This window comes from Xiphophorus maculatus, chromosome 12 (genome assembly GCF_002775205.1).
Source record: "Xiphophorus maculatus strain JP 163 A chromosome 12, X_maculatus-5.0-male, whole genome shotgun sequence".
NCBI classification, from domain to species: Eukaryota; Metazoa; Chordata; class Actinopteri; order Cyprinodontiformes; family Poeciliidae; genus Xiphophorus; species Xiphophorus maculatus.
In genome coordinates, this window is record NC_036454.1 from 27,255,209 (window position 1) to 27,274,409 (window position 19,201).

The window sequence follows — 19,201 nt, forward strand, 5'->3', positions numbered from 1 at the left end:
CATTTCAAATACAGTACTGGAAATAGTTTTCTTTTATAGAAAACAGACGTGTAGAAAACTGGACGTCACACACTGAAATGAGTGATTTCTCCTTGCCACTGACGTATCTCGATAGCACCGCTTGGTGGCAGCACTGAAACAGCGCTTTACCCAAGCAGACGAAGAAAATCCATTCTCTACTGTGATTGGACCAAATCGTGACGTATCCAACTGACGTAGCACCCGGAAGAATGACAAATGTTTATCGCTGAGGTTTCGGGGTAAGTCTTGATATTTTACTGAGTCTTCTTCAGGAATTGGAAAAGCTAACTTTATTCACCGCTGTCTTGTGGTCATTATTGCTGTCTGAGAAAACAGACCAAACTCTGTTCCTGTTAACAAACTCTGAAAGTTAGCCGAACTTGTTTGTTTTAATTTTAGTCGTTAGTCCTGTTTTTGTTCGTGTGAGTGACTCCTCAGTTTACATTTATGGTTGCTGTTCTACAACATATTATGTTCATATATAAATCAGAAGTACATAAATTCAGCTTCCGTTCATAGTCTTTATAAATAGAAAAGAAAGGTTACAAAAGAGGTTAATTTTTAATTGTTTTTATTTTTAAAAGTGCCATTTCTGCTCACGCGCTCTAAAATAAAAGAACCCGAATGGTTAATAATTATATTCAGTATTTACATTAGTTAATTTACTACTTCATAATGTAATATAACTCTGTTTACATTTGTAGTTTCCTTAATGCACAGATCACACACCACACATCGAAATGGCGTCATACTTTGATGAACATGACTGTGAGCCCACCAACCCTGAGGAGCAATATCGTCAGAACGCCCTGCTGGAGCTGGCCAGGTGAGATCCAACCTACCTGACTCACATCTTATACTGTAACTGTGACCTGCAGATTCTAGCTCTGGGATTGGTGTTTGTCTTCAGGTCCTTAATGCAGGGTTTGGACCTGATTGACTCCGGGGCATTCGACCTGTCAGACTGGGACCAGCGGCTTCCTCCCCCTGCTGCCAAAACTGCTGTTCAGACCCTCACTGTGGTTGTCATTTCCGCAGAACAAGCAGGTGACAGACATGTTGAAAAACGAGTTGAACGCATACGTTAAATGTGTGTTGGGACTCTGTAGAGAGAAAGTTTGAGGGATCATGGTGTTGAAAGCTGTTGGCTAGATGTTCTCTTGCGTATTTGAGGAGATTTAATTTGACTCTGTGTTCATGGCAGACAAAGGTTTGAAGTGTCCTGTGTGTTTGCTGGAGTTCGAGGAACAAGAGACGGTTCGAGAAATGCCTTGCAAACACCTCTTCCACTCAGGATGTATACTACCCTGGTTGGGCAAGGTAAAGCTCACAAATGTGCAATTTATTAATTTTTTTTTTTTTTACACATTTGAACAGCAGTTTGCATGAAATCCCTTTAAAGCTTTCACATTTTCCACTTTTAAATCCTAGACTAACTCCTGTCCGCTTTGCCGACTTGAGTTACCGACTGACAATCCAGAGTATGAGGAGTTTAAAAAGGACAAGGTGAGCTGCTTGCTGAACTGTTTCGCTTTTTGTCACATTACAACCGTAATGTATTCCACTGGGGTTTTATGTCCTAAATATGAACATACATGACTTTAGAAATCCTTTTTGCAGTGGCTGTTATGCATTGATCCAGGACTAATAAACCCACACAATAAAATAAAAAGAACAGTCCAGGCAAAGTCCAGACATAAATTCACCAGAGAATCTTAGAGAATTCTTAAAAATGAAAGTTCAACATTTCTGTGCTACACCGGGTTGGATTTTGCGTCTTTTGCGGCACGCTGGATCCGTCAGGTGGAACAGTTGTTACTTCTGTTTTCAGTAGGACCTGAGGCGACTGTGGTTTTTGTCTTTCAGGAGAGAAGAAAACAGAGGGAGCACCGACTTGAGGACCTGCATGGAGCCATGTACACCTGATGAAAGTGCTGAATGCTTCAAGAACAACAAGCTGCATTCAGCCCAACTCCATAAAGATAGAACCCTGTTTGATGTACTTAGACCATTTTGCTACCTACAAGAAAGAAAGAAAGAAAAAAAAAACTCAAACAAATCCAAAACTTTTCCACAGAACCTCTTCAACAGCCACTGACATCACTGGATGCTCCATTGTGTTAAAATGAGAGTTTTTATTAAATGGCACCGGCTTTGGGAACATAATAATGGAACATTTCAAATTTGCTTTTTTTTTATGCGATGTTTCCAAATGGAGCTGATAGCAGCTCTGACTTTAAATTCCTTTTTTATTTAAATTTATTAACTTCTAATGTGCATAAAAGCTGTACTTATCAAGTAAATGGAAATGTTTAGGAAGAGGAAATGATCAGTGACTATTTGTTATATATAAAACAAAAAATGTTTTAACTTGGAAAGCTTTTTATTTTTCCATGTGTATTTGTTTTGGCTATTAAAGCTATGCCTAAAAAGTCAAATTAAGTGAGGCATGTATATATATGTATACATAATTTTTATAAATTTATGAGGTGAAATGAAATCATTTACCAAAGAAACTTGAGTCCCTTTTCTCATCACAAATGTATCATCAAATTTAGCGCACTAAGCTAAATTTAGTTGATGGGGGGGGGGAAAAAATTCAACAAAAACAGTTTGATAATAACTTCTCATTTTTTATTTCATATTTGAATATAAATCTCTGTCAAAATAAAAGGCCTAAATGATAGACAAAAATCAGACATATTTACAGAATTTATAAAAGGAAACAATTTCTGTTGACTTTTTTAAAATTTTATACAGGGGGTTTCTCTGATGCCTTCGTTAATATTCTATATCTTTTTTTTTTTTTTTCAAATTTACAGGACGTAGGAAGAGAGTACATTTTATAGACATTTGGATCTGTGTTGCGAGTGTTGACGTAAAAGTCAGGCGGCCTTCTAAAACATAAGGCTCCACACAAAACCTTAGTGCACACAATGATCTAAAAACAAAACAAAAAAAAAACAAGAAAAAGAAAAAATCTCCACCTTTCATTGGATTATTTGGCATGTTGAATGGTTTTAATGGTACAGAAGCTGTTTCGGCCCTGGTGTTTGGGCTCACAAGCTGCCGTTTAAAGTCGCACGTTGAATTGGTTACAGTATGGCAAAAAAGGCTACAGCTAAACAAAAGTCAAATATAATAATAAAAAGAAAGTTTCTTAGGCAGAGTACATGGGATAAGGCTGAAAACAGTGCACTTCATACTAGCTCATACCGTCACATCTGACACACACACTCATATAAACAGAAAGAAAACTGTATACTCCAGTCTTTTTTTGGCATGGTTTTCTGCAGTCCAACAAAAATGTCAAGTTCAAACTTTTTGCACAGTAAGCGATGAAAGCGCAGTGTGCTCATTCAGCTTATGTAACAGCATAACCCCAGCTCTGTCACATTCTGACACTTGTGGACACAGCTGGAAAATACTGAACCTTCGACCACAGAATAAGAAAAAAAATAAAAAAAAATAACAAAACAAAAGAAAAATACTTCCAACAAGTTGGAAAGCTGGATCTCCCATCTTTCACATCAGACCCACAAAAGAGGTAGGAGACGTGACCGTTTGAAAATGCATATTGCTGGCATCCTGTGAGTTTGACGAAATGAAACGCATCAAGCGGTAGACCAAAAAAAAAAAAAAACAGAACAGAGATTATAGATGTGTGCTTTATGAAACCTAGCAGTGAAAACTTTCATCTGAGCAAAACCTGTACAGGTTGTGACTCGGAGCGTTGCGGCAGTTTTCTTCTCGATAAACAAATCGGCTGCAGGAACCGATAAAAAAAGAAGGGTGGGGCGGGATACAACGTAGGTACAGCATGGTTTGAAGTCAGTCAACAACCTGTATGGCAGTGTCTCATTGTAACACTGTTGTGACAGCACCAATTATAAAAACATTTAAATAAAAATAAATTGGAAAAGGTTTCACACCCTAGAACTAGTTCACCTATAATCAACCAGGACTTTAAATGTATTTTATTGGGACTTTTTGTGATAAAGCAACACAAAGTAAAAGTTATCCCCCGCAGCCTCCCGTAAAAAGATCCACCTGTATTTAATTGCATTTCTGCATAAATGTCGATATTCCACTGCAGAAGTGACTTTTTTTCTTTTTTACAAAAAAACAAATTTTTATAAAAAATGTAAAAAAAAAAAAAAATTGCCAAAAATTGTAAAGCTAAAACTAAATATGATTGTGACTTTTTTTTTTGGTTGTTGTTTTTACATGCTCAACATTAATATCCTAAACATAGGCAAAGGAATAGATTTCTCCAGAAAATAGATTTGGAATTAATGTTAGATCTGGAAACCAAATAAATAAATAAAAAAAGTGTCAGTTTCAGAAATTTTACAGTCAGTTGTCATAGGCAACATCACGGCCTGTCCTGGTCAAATTTGTACCGTTCTCTGTTTACAGCCAGGCGGCCGCACAAAATCATCAAGAGCTGAAAATAATGTTTATTTTTAAACTGCTTTGTGTCAATCTATCCCATAAAATCCCAATAAATCCCATTGAATTTGGTAAACGTCTGAGGGGAGTGACTACTTTTGCAAATGTTGTGAAGAAAATCTTTTGAAAGGCTTCACATGAGCACATAAAAAAAAAAAAGACATTTCTTAAACTCGTATAAGGCTTCCAGGGATCCAGCCTGGAACGCAGCCAGTGTAAAGTGTCGGGACGAGAACCCTACAGCAAATACTGAAGTCAGATTGTAGTTTTGCCGTCACTCATTTCTAGCATCACATGTAGGCCACTGGAAACGTCGGTCTCACCTGGCAGCTCAAACACTCCGAGAAAGGCATTGCTCACCCCAGAGGAGTGGAAATTATCGGATGATTGTTGCTTTTGACATTTCATGTAACTTTGGATTGAAAAAAAAAATCACTTTTCAGCTTAAAGCGAGTCATTACAACAGAAAAGACCATCCAGTTTTGCACCGACATGAATAATGATTGAGACAAATCTAGACGTGTATATTTAAATATGTATAGAAAAAAAGAGACATTAAATTATAAGTGCAATCAAATCAAAGCAGATGAATTTAATGGTTATATGCCTTTCAAATTATTAATGCATGATTGATCAAATTAGACCGTAAAGCTTACAGTCTGTAAAATATACTATAGCTATTCACTTCGCAACATTCATTATTTTCTCTTTTTGTTTTACGATGCAAAAAAAAAACCAAACAAATAAACTCGTTTTGTTCCGTTCAGGAGCAGTGCCGTGCAGAGATAAGCAAAAGGCCAAAAGAGGAGGACCGCGCAAAGCGTTGGACTGGAGAGTCAGAGGAGAGGAGAGGGGGGAACAAAAATGACTTTTGAGGGTGGTAGGAACTTTTGTCTTTTGAAACCAAGAACCCAGGGGGACCGATTTTTAGAGACGAACACCATGCAGAGTCGTCAACTTTAACCGCCGTCTTGGAAAACATTCACGGTTCCAGTTTTCGAGCTGGCTCCAAACATTCAACGTAATCTGCTATGAGAACTGAGAAGGGAGGAGAAAAACCAAAACAAAACAAAGGCCGTAGAGCATTATGGGTAGAAATACCTGGTGTCGCTGAGGTTACAGTTATACAAATTTGCTCTCTTGCTTCACATGCTGCCAGTGGAGCACCTCTGCAGTGACTTTTTTTTTCTGTTTTGTTTTTTTTTCCAGACGGAGCTACAACATAGCTATGCTCTCTGGGGTGCAGTTGAGGTGTGTGGACGTGCTGCTGCCGCCGGGGGACTTCAGGCCCTTGGTGGCCCCGCCCAGCGTCGACGCCCTGGACATGGGGTCCATGATGACCCCCGAGCCGTGCTGGCTCTGCTGCAGGCCGGCCATCATGGTCTCGGTGGTGACGGTGCCGAACTCGTAGGTGAAGGTGCCGTAGAAGACCAGGATGTCCACGGTGAAGACCCACTCGCAGATGGCGGCGGCGTGCTGCAGGACGAAGCTTTCGTGGATGAAGAAGATGCCGCCTGGAGGGAGGACGGGTTAAGGAGGACAGACGCTTTCCTGCAGGGACTCGGCAGGAAGATGAGGCCATTATCCCCTCTACAGCGTGGTGGACAGCCTGAGACAGACAGCCTCTAGAGACGTACGTTTTAAATGTTGAATATGTATTTGGTAATGTACTGAGTAACATGTGTAGGACTATCCCTGCTCATTGTTAGTTATTATTGCTGTTTGTTTATTCTTACTACTTTATTTATTTTAGTTTTTATTGTGTACCATGCTGGGACCAACAAAAATCCCCCCCCCCCCCCATTAAGGGATCAATAAAGTATTATCTTGTTTTCTTATCTTATTTCTTGGTCTTATTCTGCTGGTTTGAAACTCGGCAGACGTCGAATGAACTTGCTGCTTCCGGCAGTTTTAGAACGGCCTCTTCCTGGAAACTAACGCAGAGCTGGAAAAACATCGTAGAGATGGACAGAGGGTTGCTAATCGCTAATGCTAACTCAGCAGATGGACTGACGGAGTGACACACAGAACCGTCAACGAACTTCTGAGCACGTTGAGAAAAGTTATGCTATTCCTAAATTAAGCCGTTGGTTCAACTACAGAATTTATGCCGACAGACAACTGAGGTGGTCACAATAGTGACAGCTAGCATGAAGAATAATGAACTACCAAGGCCGCAAACATCCCTGATGAATAAATCAAACGCACCCTTGCACACAACATGTGAAACTTGCATTAAGGGTCAACTCCTGAGTCTTTAAAGGTCAAATCCCAATGGTTTCTGTCAGCCCAACCGATGGCAGGTTTACAGAGGATACTGAGGACCAGGGAGACCATGGCTCCCAGCGCCAGAGCCACCCGGAAGTGAGCCATCCAGTAGTCCAGGGTGGTCATGGCCACTCGGTAGGTGAGGACGCACTGCAAGCACACAAACAGCAGTCCTGCAGGAAACGCCACACCAGCACCCACATAATGGAGAGATTTGGCGTGATCAACCTGTCGGACAGAAAAACAAACGTTTCATACCAACTACAGGATCTCAGTCGGTTAAGTCAAGTGTCCTGCATGTTTTTAATGTGTTCTTAGGTCAGGACACCTTCCTGCATCATGTGCAACCTCTGAGGACTAGAGTCAGACTTCCCTGGTTTAAAGTGTACATAAAAATGTACGTGTTGCTCAGGATTACCTGGAAGTTTCCAACCATGACCAGACCGACGGCGTTGGTGCAGCCAGACACCAGTGCGCTGGTGTTGACCCAACACTGGTGGCTGTGTTCGATCACCTGAGCATAGCGCAGGAAGCACACCATCACCACTGCGGGGAGGAAAAGAGAAATGTTCGTTAAAAACAAACTCGAAACCTTTTAATAAGATTGTATTAATCCTTGGTTTCACACTTGATAGTATGGTAGACTTGGTTCGATCGGAGAACAAAACTGCGACATTTGTTACGTTTTTAGCTGGTACTGTTTGCTTTCTCACTGCTCTGTGTGAAACCAAACAAACAAGTTTGAAAGACCTGTTCACCTCCTCGCCTGTGGTGGCGCTGCATCAAGAACTACTGAAGGAAACGACACAAAAACCTCTGAAGAAGACATTGAGCTCAACTTCCTTCTTCTTGAAACGGAACTGGAGTAGCGTCAGATGTTAGCGGTCGTAGGATTTCGTTTTTGTTTTGAAAAGACCACGAGCCATTTGTCCCGCTAGCGCTAGACACACGTGTTGGTTTAGGTTGTATTTACCCAGAATGCCCTGTGCTGTAGTCCACTTCCTGCTTTTGGCATTCACATATGCAGAGTTTGTTTTTTAGGTTCGAGTTCGATTAGGCAATCATGTAGTAATCATTTCATTGTTTTGGGGGTGGAGGGGTAACATAACACCAAGTTATTAAAGGAATAAAAATGAATGAATGGCTGCCAGGTAGTAGCTTCCATCCTTCTGCTGATGCAAGACTATCTGATACGTTTCTCCAAAGCAGGCAATGGCTGTGTTCTCCCAGCCATTGATCCATCTAAAGGCAGAACGGAGCAGCTTTCTTGGCAGCTGTGCCATCTGTGTTTGAAAACAATAACCTTCCTGAATCACACCGACAAGAGAACCAGAAGCTTGACCCAAAAGACGCTGAAATTTGGAGCAGCGAGAGAAAGGACCCGTGAAGAGAAATGCTAATTAAAGGACAGCAGACTACAAGGAGGGCGGATAAACAGAAAACCAGCTGGGAAGGAGAGGTGACTGGAATGATCAAAACAGCTGGAGTGAGGCAATCAGGACCAGCGAGGGGGAAAAGTGGGCCAGAAGTGACTGGTGTTTAAGACAAGACAAGAGGGAGAGGAGGAGTAATGGATGAAGGCCCCGAAAGGTGCAGGCAGGGGAAGAAAAAAAATAGAAAATAGACATGGGGAAGTGGAAGGAAAGCTGCATTCATTATTGATTAGACAGCAGCCATATCTGGAAGTCCCATGTCTATTGGCTGAAGTCTGGAGGTACCAGGCAGAATGACTGCAACCAGAGGAGACATTCAGTACTTTGCATCTCAAAATATATTGCCCTATTTCAGATTAGCAATGAGCAAACAGTTCTGTTTTTACATAACAGTGATTGTGATTCCCCAAGAGGACGCAGCTTAGAGGATGGAGGCAACTGGGACAGTTTCACATTTGCACACCGGCGCCTCTAAAATCACACATTTTTTGATTGATTTAAAATTGGTTTAGATCAAAAATTATTGTGCGGGTGAAAAATTGAAACAAGGCGGCTGCGCTCAGAAATGATTAACCCCACCGCTTCTGTAAAACCACATAATTATTGATCAGTTAGCTGCCGCCGCCAAGGAAAACACCTGACGAAGCATTAACATCCATTTGCAGTTATGCTAAGCTAACTGCCTGTCACGTAAATCCGTAAACAATCTTTAGGACGCCAGTCCAACCCACTTGGTCTCTTGGTTAATGCGCCGCTATCCAACCCCGTCCTCAAACTCGGTAAACCAGAGCAATCAGAGTCAGTCGAAGCGCGTCGGTCTTAATGAATTATTCCAGGCGCTCTTCCCCGACCACGTTCCATTTTCCCAACACGTTTAGCTTAAAACTGAATTTGTGCGTCTGTGATCAATAAGGCCTTTTACAGCCTGGGCAGCAGCTCCTTTCACCAGGCTGAATGAATGGAGACGAGGCAGCCGCATCAGCAGAAATGTGATCAGGAACACAAACACAAGGACAGAACATGTAGAGAAGGGCGTCCAAAGCGCGGCCCCCCGGGGCCCAATTGCGGCCCCTTTACTGATTCTCTGTGGCCCAGAACAGGTGGTTGACGCAGACTTTTTTTCTTAAAAAATGGGGCAAAATTATTACAGAAATTAACATTTTCTATCAGGGGAAAATCTTAAGTACAATGCAAAGTATTTGTCTTTTAACAATCATGTTTTGTGTTTTTTCTTTAATTTCATAATAAATAGAAGCACATTTATCAACTGTGCTTCTATTAAAGCACAGTTGGTGCTTTAATAATGTTTGTGATGCTACGACCACTGCAACACAGTCACAGCCACACAGTTACCTAAAGAAGCAGTAGCAAGTGGTTCTTATTGTCACTTTTACTGTTATCATAACAGTACCGCAAAATATCACGATAAAACTTCAAGTTCACATCAAGTTAAATCTCTTATCTATATTCCCATTTTTTGTCTCAAAAAAAAAAAAACAGCCATTACTTGCATCCATGCAGTGAAGATTAGTTGAGGACGTACCCATAAAGGCTCCAACGTTGCCAATCAGGCTGAACAGGCAGCTTTCAGGAGGGAATGAGCCACATTTACTGCAGGACAAACAAAAAAAAGACAGTCCAGATTTTAAAACCGAAGAAATGCATACACACACCTACACGTATCCCGCTGAACAGATCTTAAGTGATCAAAAACGGGTTAGCTAGAAAATATCTTGTTCTGATTTCATTTGGATATGAATTTTAACGAACGCTTGTGAATCAATATTTTTTTTTTATATAAAAGTAAAACAACAGACAAAGTGTGGGTTAATGACTGACACAGAACAGCAGCACAACCAGATGCTAATTCACGCCCAAGGCCCTTTCCGACACAAGCTGCGGTTTGTGTTCTGAGACCAAGAGGAGAACTGCAGCGGCAGAGGAGCCGACCTGATGAGGGGGATGTCCTGGATGGTGCAGCAGGTCTTGGGGAAGCCCGGTCGGGGCGACTCCTCTGTGCATGTGACGTTGTAAGACCTGCAGCGGCGACACAATGGGGTCAGTTCACTCTCCGGAGGTATCAGCTCCTCGCAAATTTGATCACATCCTGTAACTTTTTCCAAGTTGCACCAACTTCAGGGTGTTATTCTGTGATTTTGTGCGGGATTAAGGAGTGTTTGATTCTCAATATAACGTATTTATAAAAAATAAAAATGCGAAACATGTGCCGTGAATTTGTATTCCTCTGAAGTTCCAAAGTGAAAGCCAGAGATGAGGTGTGCATTTCAAAACACTGCGTTTTTAAAAAGGAGCAACAAGGAGAAAGCCACAAGAATTACATTTTGAAGTTTGTCGCAAGGAATGCAGAGGACACAGCCAGGGATGCAACTAACAATTATTTTAGTAATAGACTATTATACTGATTAATGTTCCGATGATTAATCGGATAAAAAATTGGCACATTCTGCAGATGTTTTATTTATTTAACCACTTCAGCCTTTTTTATACAATATTAAAAATACATTAAAAATTGCAAATAAATAACATTTATTTTTTAGTTTTATTTCCTAAGATGCAATAACATAACATTGTTACAGATTATAAACTGGATAGTATATGTTGAGACATTTTTTCTTTTTTGTCAGAATTTGATACATACGAAGCTAAAACTATTTGACGACGTGTGGGTGCATTATTTTCATAGACAAATGATTCTTTTAATCTTTATTACAAAAAAAAAAATATATATATATATATATATATATATATGTACAGTTTTAGTTTAATTACTGCTGTGAATATGTTGTCATTTCAGCTAATGGTCTTTTTTTTTTTTCCGTCTGTAAACTCCAGTTAACGATTAATCACTCACTAAATTAGTTGATTATTTCAATAACAGATCGATTAATCGATTGGGCGGCAATCGTTTTAGCCCTAAACACAGCAAACTTGTAAGAAGGTCCTCTGGTCAGAGGTGATGAAAACTGAACAAATAATGAATTAATTTTTGTAGGGCTCTTGAATACATCAAAATGTTAAACAGGAGGATATTTAAAAAAAAAAAAAAAAAAAAAACACCCACCAGTTCTCTACAGGACAAACATGGTGATTCATTACAGCCATCGCATACCTGCAGGAAACAAAAGGTCAGAAGTGTTAAAGGGAGAAACACATCCTGGCAGACCCAATAAAACTCAAAGTATAAAAAACAAGTTTACACTTTTAAAAAACATAAAATCTTACCAAGTATTTTTTTTAGAGTTTCTAATCCAAATATCTTAGTACACTTAAAATAAGACAAAACTAACTTACACGCAACTATTCAGCACGAAATAGCAGCTTGTTTTGAATCAATAATTCCTTAATATTGATGAAGCAGCACTAGTTCAACTGGAAGATTACTTCACTTATAACACGGGACAAATTTATTGTTACAACTAAATAATCTACCAGTGGAATTAGTGCTGTTTTCATTAACCTTATTAACAAGGTCCTATATCTCGCTGAAGAGCCACTTGTGAGCTAGTTTTGTCTCATTTCAAGAGTACCAAGATATTTTCACAAGAAACTAAACTAAAAATACTTCAGACTGTGTGTTTTTGCAGTGTTCTTTCCCGGACAAACGGTTCACATGAGTTGAAGCACAGACAACAGGCACTCCTCAGCCGTGACTCACACTATCCATATTCCTGTGATGGAGAAGGCAGCCAAGCTGACAGGCAGGACGATCCAGGCAGTCATTGGGCTGGCAGTGAGCTGGCTTTGTCCCAAGCATGGGGTGAGAAGGGGGCTCAGGACTTGGGCGGCAACACGACGGGATGGGTCAGGTAGGGGCTGGATGGGGGCGTGGGGTCACTGATAGACTGGGAGACGCACACGGGGGGTGGAGGGGCATGAGAGGACGAACGGGGGGGTATGGCACAGCTCCTCTGCTCCACGGCACCCAGCAACCAGCAACAACCTTAAAAACAAGAATGATTGGAAACTTTTCGTTAGGCAGCTTTATTCAGGTGTACTTCTGATTTTTTTTTTTTTTTTTTTTACTTTTTATTGTGCTGTAATTTGCGTGTTCTTCCTTTCTGGGGAAAAACTACAAAGTGGAGAAAGAGAAACTAATCGGACATCGCAAAAAAACCCTTTGAAAAACATTTCTCTTCCAAGTTTCTCTGGTTGGCATTTAAAGCCTCTGACTTCTCCTATCGGCGCTGAACATCGGCACAAAGCCGGCGTACAGAGAAACGACCTTTGTTGCTTACTGTAAATTAAAACATCCTGCAAGACAACTCCACTGCGTTGGAGTGGAACTGCGTCTCCGCTGCAAACCCAAACACAACCCTGGCATTGTTGACAAGCACAGAACCAGCAAAATCACTAGAAAACACATTTAAAGAGACAGTAAAGTGCAAATAACCTACAAGTTGCTTTCAGAGGACAGCCTACAACAACTGTGGGGAATGGGTGTTTCGTCAAGGACAGTCAGTTTAGTGTTGACAGTGGGAGCAAAACAGCACAGCAGAGGTTGCATCACTCTACAGGGTGTACAGTTACAAACGTGTCCTCGGCTCAGAGGGAGTATAGAGTGAATAAAGATTAACTTGCAGGCTTTACAGAGGGGAATCATTTTCTAAAAGTGTGCCCAAATCAAACTGAAGCTGTTAAAAAAAGAGAAATGTTTTACTTCTGCAAAGCCAGACATGGTTAATATGTTCTCGGTGTCAGTCACTTGTTACAAAACAAGTGAGTTTGCCAACTTAAAGTTTGAAATTTTGCTGTAATTTGAGAAATTTTTTCAGGGATGCACGCCGACTGCAGTTTCCTGAACGATTTTTAAGAAGCCTTACCTGCCGATTCCTTTGTTGTCTGATACAGATTTTTTTTTAATAAGCGACACGGTCAGGTGTTATCAGGTCATTCCGTGTTTCAATCTTATATTAACCGAGGCATTTAAAACACACAGTGAAGATGAGCCAACACCTCCTAATGCAAAGATCCTCAATCAAAGAGGGAGTTTATTGGTCATTTTGAAACCATGTGTGCTAAATCATTTTGGAAATTAATCATAAACGTCTTTATTTTGATTTTTTTTGATGAAGTGTTCTTAGAACGTCATAGATGATTTTTGCTGGGACTAAATGCCAGTAGATTAAAGTGGCTGCAGAGTTATTGATGAGTCAGTATGTGGACCAGAAAATCCTGAGGAAATATAGAAAGATTTTTTCTCTTATCACCTTGAATTTACAAAACTATTTTTGTCTAATCTCCTGTTATTTTTCTGGTAGGGACATTTTTAAACACTTTACTTTTTAGACACATTGCGTTCTGCTGCACTGCACCATCCCTTCAGTCCAACTGTAGAAATGCACAGGCCTGTCACGATAACAAATTTAGCTGGACGATAAATTGTCCCAGAAGTTATTGCGATAAATCATAATGTTGTTCTGACCATTTTCCAGTAATATAATGGTAACGGCATGATGATGCAAGAACGCATCCTCAAAGATCAGTAATCTTTAAATGCTAGCATTTAAAGGACATTTAAAGGAACTGGAACTGGAAGATGTTTTAAATATTCAAAATACATAAAACAGCAGAAACAACAAATAAAATGAATATAGAAGTTTCTGTGAACAAAACTGTCCTTCAAAATAAAGTCTAGTTGAGACCAAATCACCAGACTGAACATTTTTGTCAGCTAATTTTTGGTGAACGAGAGAGAAGAGAGAAAAACAATAAAACATGCAAACTAAAATGATTGCAGTTTTTTTTTATGTATCATGAGATTAATTGAAATCCTGCTTATTGCACATGTAAATTGTTTTAGTAGGGGGAAAATACATTCAATAATGTTCTGTAATGCAACAAGTACTCAGAGATCAGATTTATTTTGATGGATACCAAAAATCACTTCGTTTTTTTTTTTTTTTTGTCCTGTTTCTTCAATAATCACGCAGCCCTGGTTAAAAGGTAAGAGGTTAATTGCTCCCTGACATGATGCCCAATAGCAGAAGAGGACAAAGAGTGAGTTGTCCCAACCTCCCAGCCCATCTGCCACATGAGCTCCTCCATCTGCAAGGACACAAACAGTCCTTGAGTTACCGACTCCAGAAGCCGCATCAGACAGCAGCTGAGAAGAGTTTCCTAATCTGTTTGGAAGATGATGCCTTCATAAAACATGATCAGTCATTATTTGACCTAGTTTGTTTCTGAACAAGTGTGCCGTGGTTCTTCTAAGTTGTTTCCATAACTCAGAAGACTGTAGCAGTTGGTAGGTATTCAGCGTTATTTGGCTGTTTAGTTGTTACATCACCGCTGAGGCAACTCAAAACATGTGACAGATTTAATCTTGCTTCCCCACATACCCACCGGATTTCGCATTGAGAATCTGTTAAAAATCCCAATCGCATCTTTTGTGCTCCAGTCAGAGCAGTTCCTTGCTGTACGTGCAGGTTGTTTGTGCTGGTGAAGGTTTCCTCGGAGCCACCAAAACGATCTTTAAAGCGCACGGCTGCGAGGAAAAGCCTGAACGCGCGCAGCAAATTCCAGATGATTCACGACACGACGGCCAGACTGTGAACCCCGCAAAGCACAGCTGGGGGAATACATAAAGCATACAATAAAAACATGCAATCTGCGAGAAGCAGCTCTGTTCCTGCTTACCCAGAGCAGGCGAGGAAGACCGAGTCAAACATTGTGAATGCATTTTAATTCCACTGGCGACAACACCCCGGCAGGGCGGCAACAAGGATTTTTACAGCCTTGAAAGTGAGAAATGTGGCCCTGATTGAGGAGAGAAAGGTGCATTTTACAACCCGAAAAAACAAACCAAAATCATCCGTTTCTGTTTAAGAGCTGCAATTAACAGCACTGAAACATGATTTTAGTATTATTCTAGTAGAGACAGAAAATGATTACTATGAAAAATCATTTCATCAAATCACTGCTGCTGAAAACATCTAACTTTGAGACGTGTCCTCTTAGTAACAACGTCCACGCCCTGCAGTGTTGCTACCCCCCAACCTGTCAGCACTTACATGTGCAACATTCACTGATTGACTGATCAAGATAAGGTCTGATTTCTGTAGCCGGGACTATTGCTGCATAGCTAATAATTTCTCCTTGAACCACACGCATTTGTTTATTGTTCTGACTAAGAAAAGGGAGAACATATACATATTTCGCAGTAACATATTTTTATTTTCCATTTGAGAATTTTCCCGATGATTTTAAAATCAGACAAAAATAAGTTTTTAAATGACAAAACATTTTAAAGTTTGTTATAAGCAACTAATAGGTTTCACATTGAGGATAAGTGTTTAATATTTTCAAATTAAAGGTACTATGTAAAGTAAATGCAATTGTTTACATCAGGTGTACTGAACAGACATGAAGCACAGTGGAACCTGAGGACCAGGGTTAAAAAAAAATAAAAAATCACTCCAATGATGTACTTTTCATATTAAATCTAAAAACAGATTAAATATGTCTGCGCATTTTCTGACCCCCTCATAAAATGTAGCAACATTAATCTCTAAACTGAATCATTTTAAGGTTTAGTTCAAGCTGTTTGCATGACTTCTTTTAACACAACTCTCCTAATAATTAAGCTAACATACCGAGTCGAAGCAGCCAAAACTTTGGGACTTACAATGAAAGTACTGAAGTGTTTAGTAAATGCAAAGGGGGCACAGTTAGACCATCAGCCCCAGCGCTGTACTCAACAATTATACGCCACTGTATCTTAATAAAAAAAAAAAAAGCATCGAAACAACAGTCACAATATAGTTCAAGTACTTCAATCCGTTTGTTCACTTATTTACTTGTATCAAATGAAACAAAGCAAAGTGTTTGGCGTCTCTCGGCTCTGCCGCCGGTTATGAACAGTTAACGGTCCCCGCTAGCCCTGCTAGCTCACACCTAGCTCGCCAGTTAGCTTCCACTTCCCCAGTTGTCTTGACTTGACACTTGGCCGCATCTTGATTCCCGCTAACCTAAAAGATAAGCCGCTAAGCGGGATTCGTTCAGAGGATAACACCACTAACAATACTTGGACGGCTTGTCCGGAAAATGAGTGTGCGCCTACCTTCCACCTGCTGTGCCCACAACAGACCTCATCAATCTTGGTTTCCCTTTAAAAACATCGTTTTCTTAGCAAATGACGCTAGCAGTGGAGCTAGCTTCCTGTTACGCCTGTCAAAATTAAGCGTGAACGCAGGGTTTCTTTTGCGAAACACTATTTGGATATTTTTTAAAACGTTATTAATTTTGCTTTATTACGTTTGTGTACACGTAAATTGGTTTGCTCTGTGATGTTTTCACCGGGGTAACAAAGTGTTTAATCGCTTACATCAGGAGGCAGGATCCCTCTCACCTTTACACAAGAAAATTAAATTAAAAAATAAAAAAATTAAACCGAACGTTTTTAAGTGTATGTTTTTACGTATAGTTTTGCTTTTTTTCTCGGTCAAAATGTCAATTCTTAATGCTCTTGGTTTCAGTAGCCTGACATATGTGACGCTTTTATTTTAGCACAATCCCATAAATTGATGCAAGTAGGTAACTTTACAAAGATCTACCTGCTTCCAGGCCCTGCTCTGCATCTTTGCCATCAAAGTCTTATTAGAAAATGAAAGGAACGACTTTGCACCTTTAAAAAAAAAACAACAACAAAAAAAAAACAAATCTCATTGAAACATTTTAACCCTCCTGTTATGTTCCGTTTTAAAGTTATTTTTTTTTCTTTTTTTTTAATAGTTGAAAGTATTTTTTTTGCATGAAACTTTTTCTATTTGTCCTAAAAGGTGCACTCTACATATAAATTGCAAATTAATTCATTTTACACACCAACCCCTAGGTCTACTCTTTACATAGATACTGTTCGGGTCAATTTGACCCGGCAGTCAGGTTAAAGTGCAAAAAAAAGTCTCTCTGCATGACTCATTTATCTTGATTTTAATCAGCGGGTCAATTTGACCCTGAACAGTTTGTGTGTCTCAAGTTCAATTATAAAGGTCACCCATTGAAAAAAAAAAATAATAATAATATAAAAAAATTGACCAAAGATCAATTTCAAGGAAATTATAGTTTTTTATGTCTAGGTTTTTTTCAGTGGACATTAAAAATGTAAATTCCATTTTTTATGTCCCAAATGAGTAAATGAGTAGGTTGTCGTCATTGATCCTTAATTTCTGAGAAATAAAAAAACATCATTGCACAAATATTGATTGAAATGGTTAGTATTGGAGTTAATAATCAGATACAAAAATGTTTTGGAGAGGTTTTTTGGTTTCTGACACTATGGCATGATTAAACACTCCCCGGGTCAAATTGACCCACGAACATTTTTGCTGTGCCCTAGAAACGAACATAACAGGAGGGTTAAATAAACAGTTACTGTTTATTCACGTTTGCAACATGCAGAGCAGCAGCTGCCCAAAGAAAGCTCCAGCTAGGGGTTGAGTTAGGGTTAGGATTTTTTTAATGATCATTTTTTAAAATCAGGTTACACCCTTTTTCCTAAAACAGTTTCTCTGCACTCATTTACCTGTAACCCTCTTTAAAACTTGCCTGTTGAAATGTTTTTCTTGTCCAGCAGCAAAAATATTCAAACAGAACTGAATCTGTCCATCCATTTATGCCCACTTGTCTCCAGCAGTCATTGTGTGAGAGGCAGGGTATGTCTTGGATAGTTTAGTCCAACACAAAGGCTCACAGGGCAACTAACCACACACACACACACACACACACACACACACACACACACACACACACACACACACACACACACACACACACACACACACACACACACACACACACACACACACACACACTCATTAATAAAAAGAGCCATTTTTTTTTAGAGTAATTACACTTTTTAATACAATGAACACTGTCTAAAATAAATTGCGAAATATAAGAAGTAGCTGGTTGAAGAATGAACTCAAATGAAGTCGGTGAGTACGTGTTTTTATCATTACTAAGATGGCCTCATTGCTATTTGTTTGAAAAACTAAAGGCATTATGATTGAAATAATTTTTGTTTCATAACGGGGAAACCATCAACACAGCTGTGGACAATCATTTACAGCTATTATTATTTACTGTAAACACTAGAGAGTCTGCAGGGGTTTGTTTTCTTTAAAAGAGCTGTGAGGCCACCATCTGCTGGAGGATGAAGACATTACATTGTGCATGTTAAATACGCCTTAATGTTTCCTTCTACATTATGTTTCAGGTTTTAAATAAGCAAGGAGAAAAATATTTAAAATGACCTAGCAGATTAATAGACATGTCAGACCAATATTTTCTTGGGACAGCAATACAATAGTATTATTTTCTGTTTTGGGCTTCTTTAGATCTACTATAATCCAAAGCGTTTTTGCAGGAACGTCAGGTTCATTTCACCATCCAAGAACAAGCCTGCTAGGTTATGTTGTCAATCAAATAATGCGTTAGGGCTGCATTTACTTTACATAGTATCTTTAATTTGAAAAAACATGAGACATTTTTGGTCTCATGTGTCTGTTTTAGGGCTGGGCAATAAATCAATAACAATATACATGTGATCAGTATTAATAGATAATACATCTGATATATATAGAATATTCACAGAACTCTGATCCAGAACCACACAGCATTCTGGGAGATGTAGACAGAGGAAAGGCTTTAGCTGCTCAACCTGTGGATAAAACAGGAAAGGCCATAAAACCAGTTTGGAAGTATTTCAGATTTTTAAAACAAAAATCTAACCAATAATTATCAACATCAACAATTATTGATAGACTGATATGAGACGCTTATATCCATCTTATGTTTTCAGCCATATTTTCCATGCCTAGTTTGTATGTTGCCTTTTGATGCACTACTGACCAACCCACATTTGACAGTTCTAACATAAGAAATGAATCACGTTGATCTTGCTCACCATGCTGGGCCAATTTTAGAACCAAACCCTGTTGCAAAGTAAACACAGTTCTGGATCAGTCTATAACTGACCCAGCAGTTATTCTGGTTTCATTTATGTGCCC

The 19,201-nt window shown here is 39.4% G+C and overlaps 2 protein-coding genes across 6 annotated transcripts; one reads left to right on the forward strand and one right to left on the reverse strand.

The window, feature by feature from the left end:
* Nucleotides 1-182: 182 nt before the first annotated feature.
* On the forward strand, nt 183-2,331 carry rnf181 (ring finger protein 181). 4 transcript variants are annotated; one of them, XM_023343263.1, is made up of 6 exons: nt 183-260; nt 726-847; nt 932-1,068; nt 1,226-1,341; nt 1,453-1,527; nt 1,888-2,331. In XM_023343263.1, the coding sequence occupies exons 2-6, from the start codon at nt 762-764 to the stop codon at nt 1,945-1,947; spliced, it is 474 nt and encodes a 157-aa protein (XP_023199031.1). In that variant the 5' UTR covers nt 183-260; nt 726-761; the 3' UTR covers nt 1,948-2,331. The 4 variants fall into 4 exon arrangements, with proteins under 4 accessions (XP_023199031.1, XP_014328839.1, XP_023199032.1 ...); XM_014473353.2 differs by having other exon boundaries at nt 197-260; nt 742-847; XM_023343264.1 differs by lacking the exon at nt 183-260 and adding an exon at nt 272-443.
* A 310-nt stretch (nt 2,332-2,641) lies between these two features.
* tmem150a (transmembrane protein 150A) lies at nt 2,642-16,325 on the reverse strand. 2 transcript variants are annotated; one of them, XM_023343993.1, is made up of 8 exons: nt 16,255-16,325; nt 11,851-12,135; nt 11,257-11,304; nt 10,125-10,211; nt 9,718-9,785; nt 7,160-7,287; nt 6,792-6,969; nt 2,642-5,987 (listed from the first exon to the last, which is right to left on the reverse strand). In XM_023343993.1, the coding sequence occupies exons 2-8, from the start codon at nt 11,913-11,915 to the stop codon at nt 5,689-5,691; spliced, it is 873 nt and encodes a 290-aa protein (XP_023199761.1). In that variant the 5' UTR covers nt 11,916-12,135; nt 16,255-16,325; the 3' UTR covers nt 2,642-5,688. The 2 variants fall into 2 exon arrangements, with proteins under 2 accessions (XP_023199761.1, XP_023199762.1); XM_023343994.1 differs by lacking the exon at nt 16,255-16,325 and adding an exon at nt 14,832-14,946.
* Nucleotides 16,326-19,201: the final 2,876 nt, after the last annotated feature.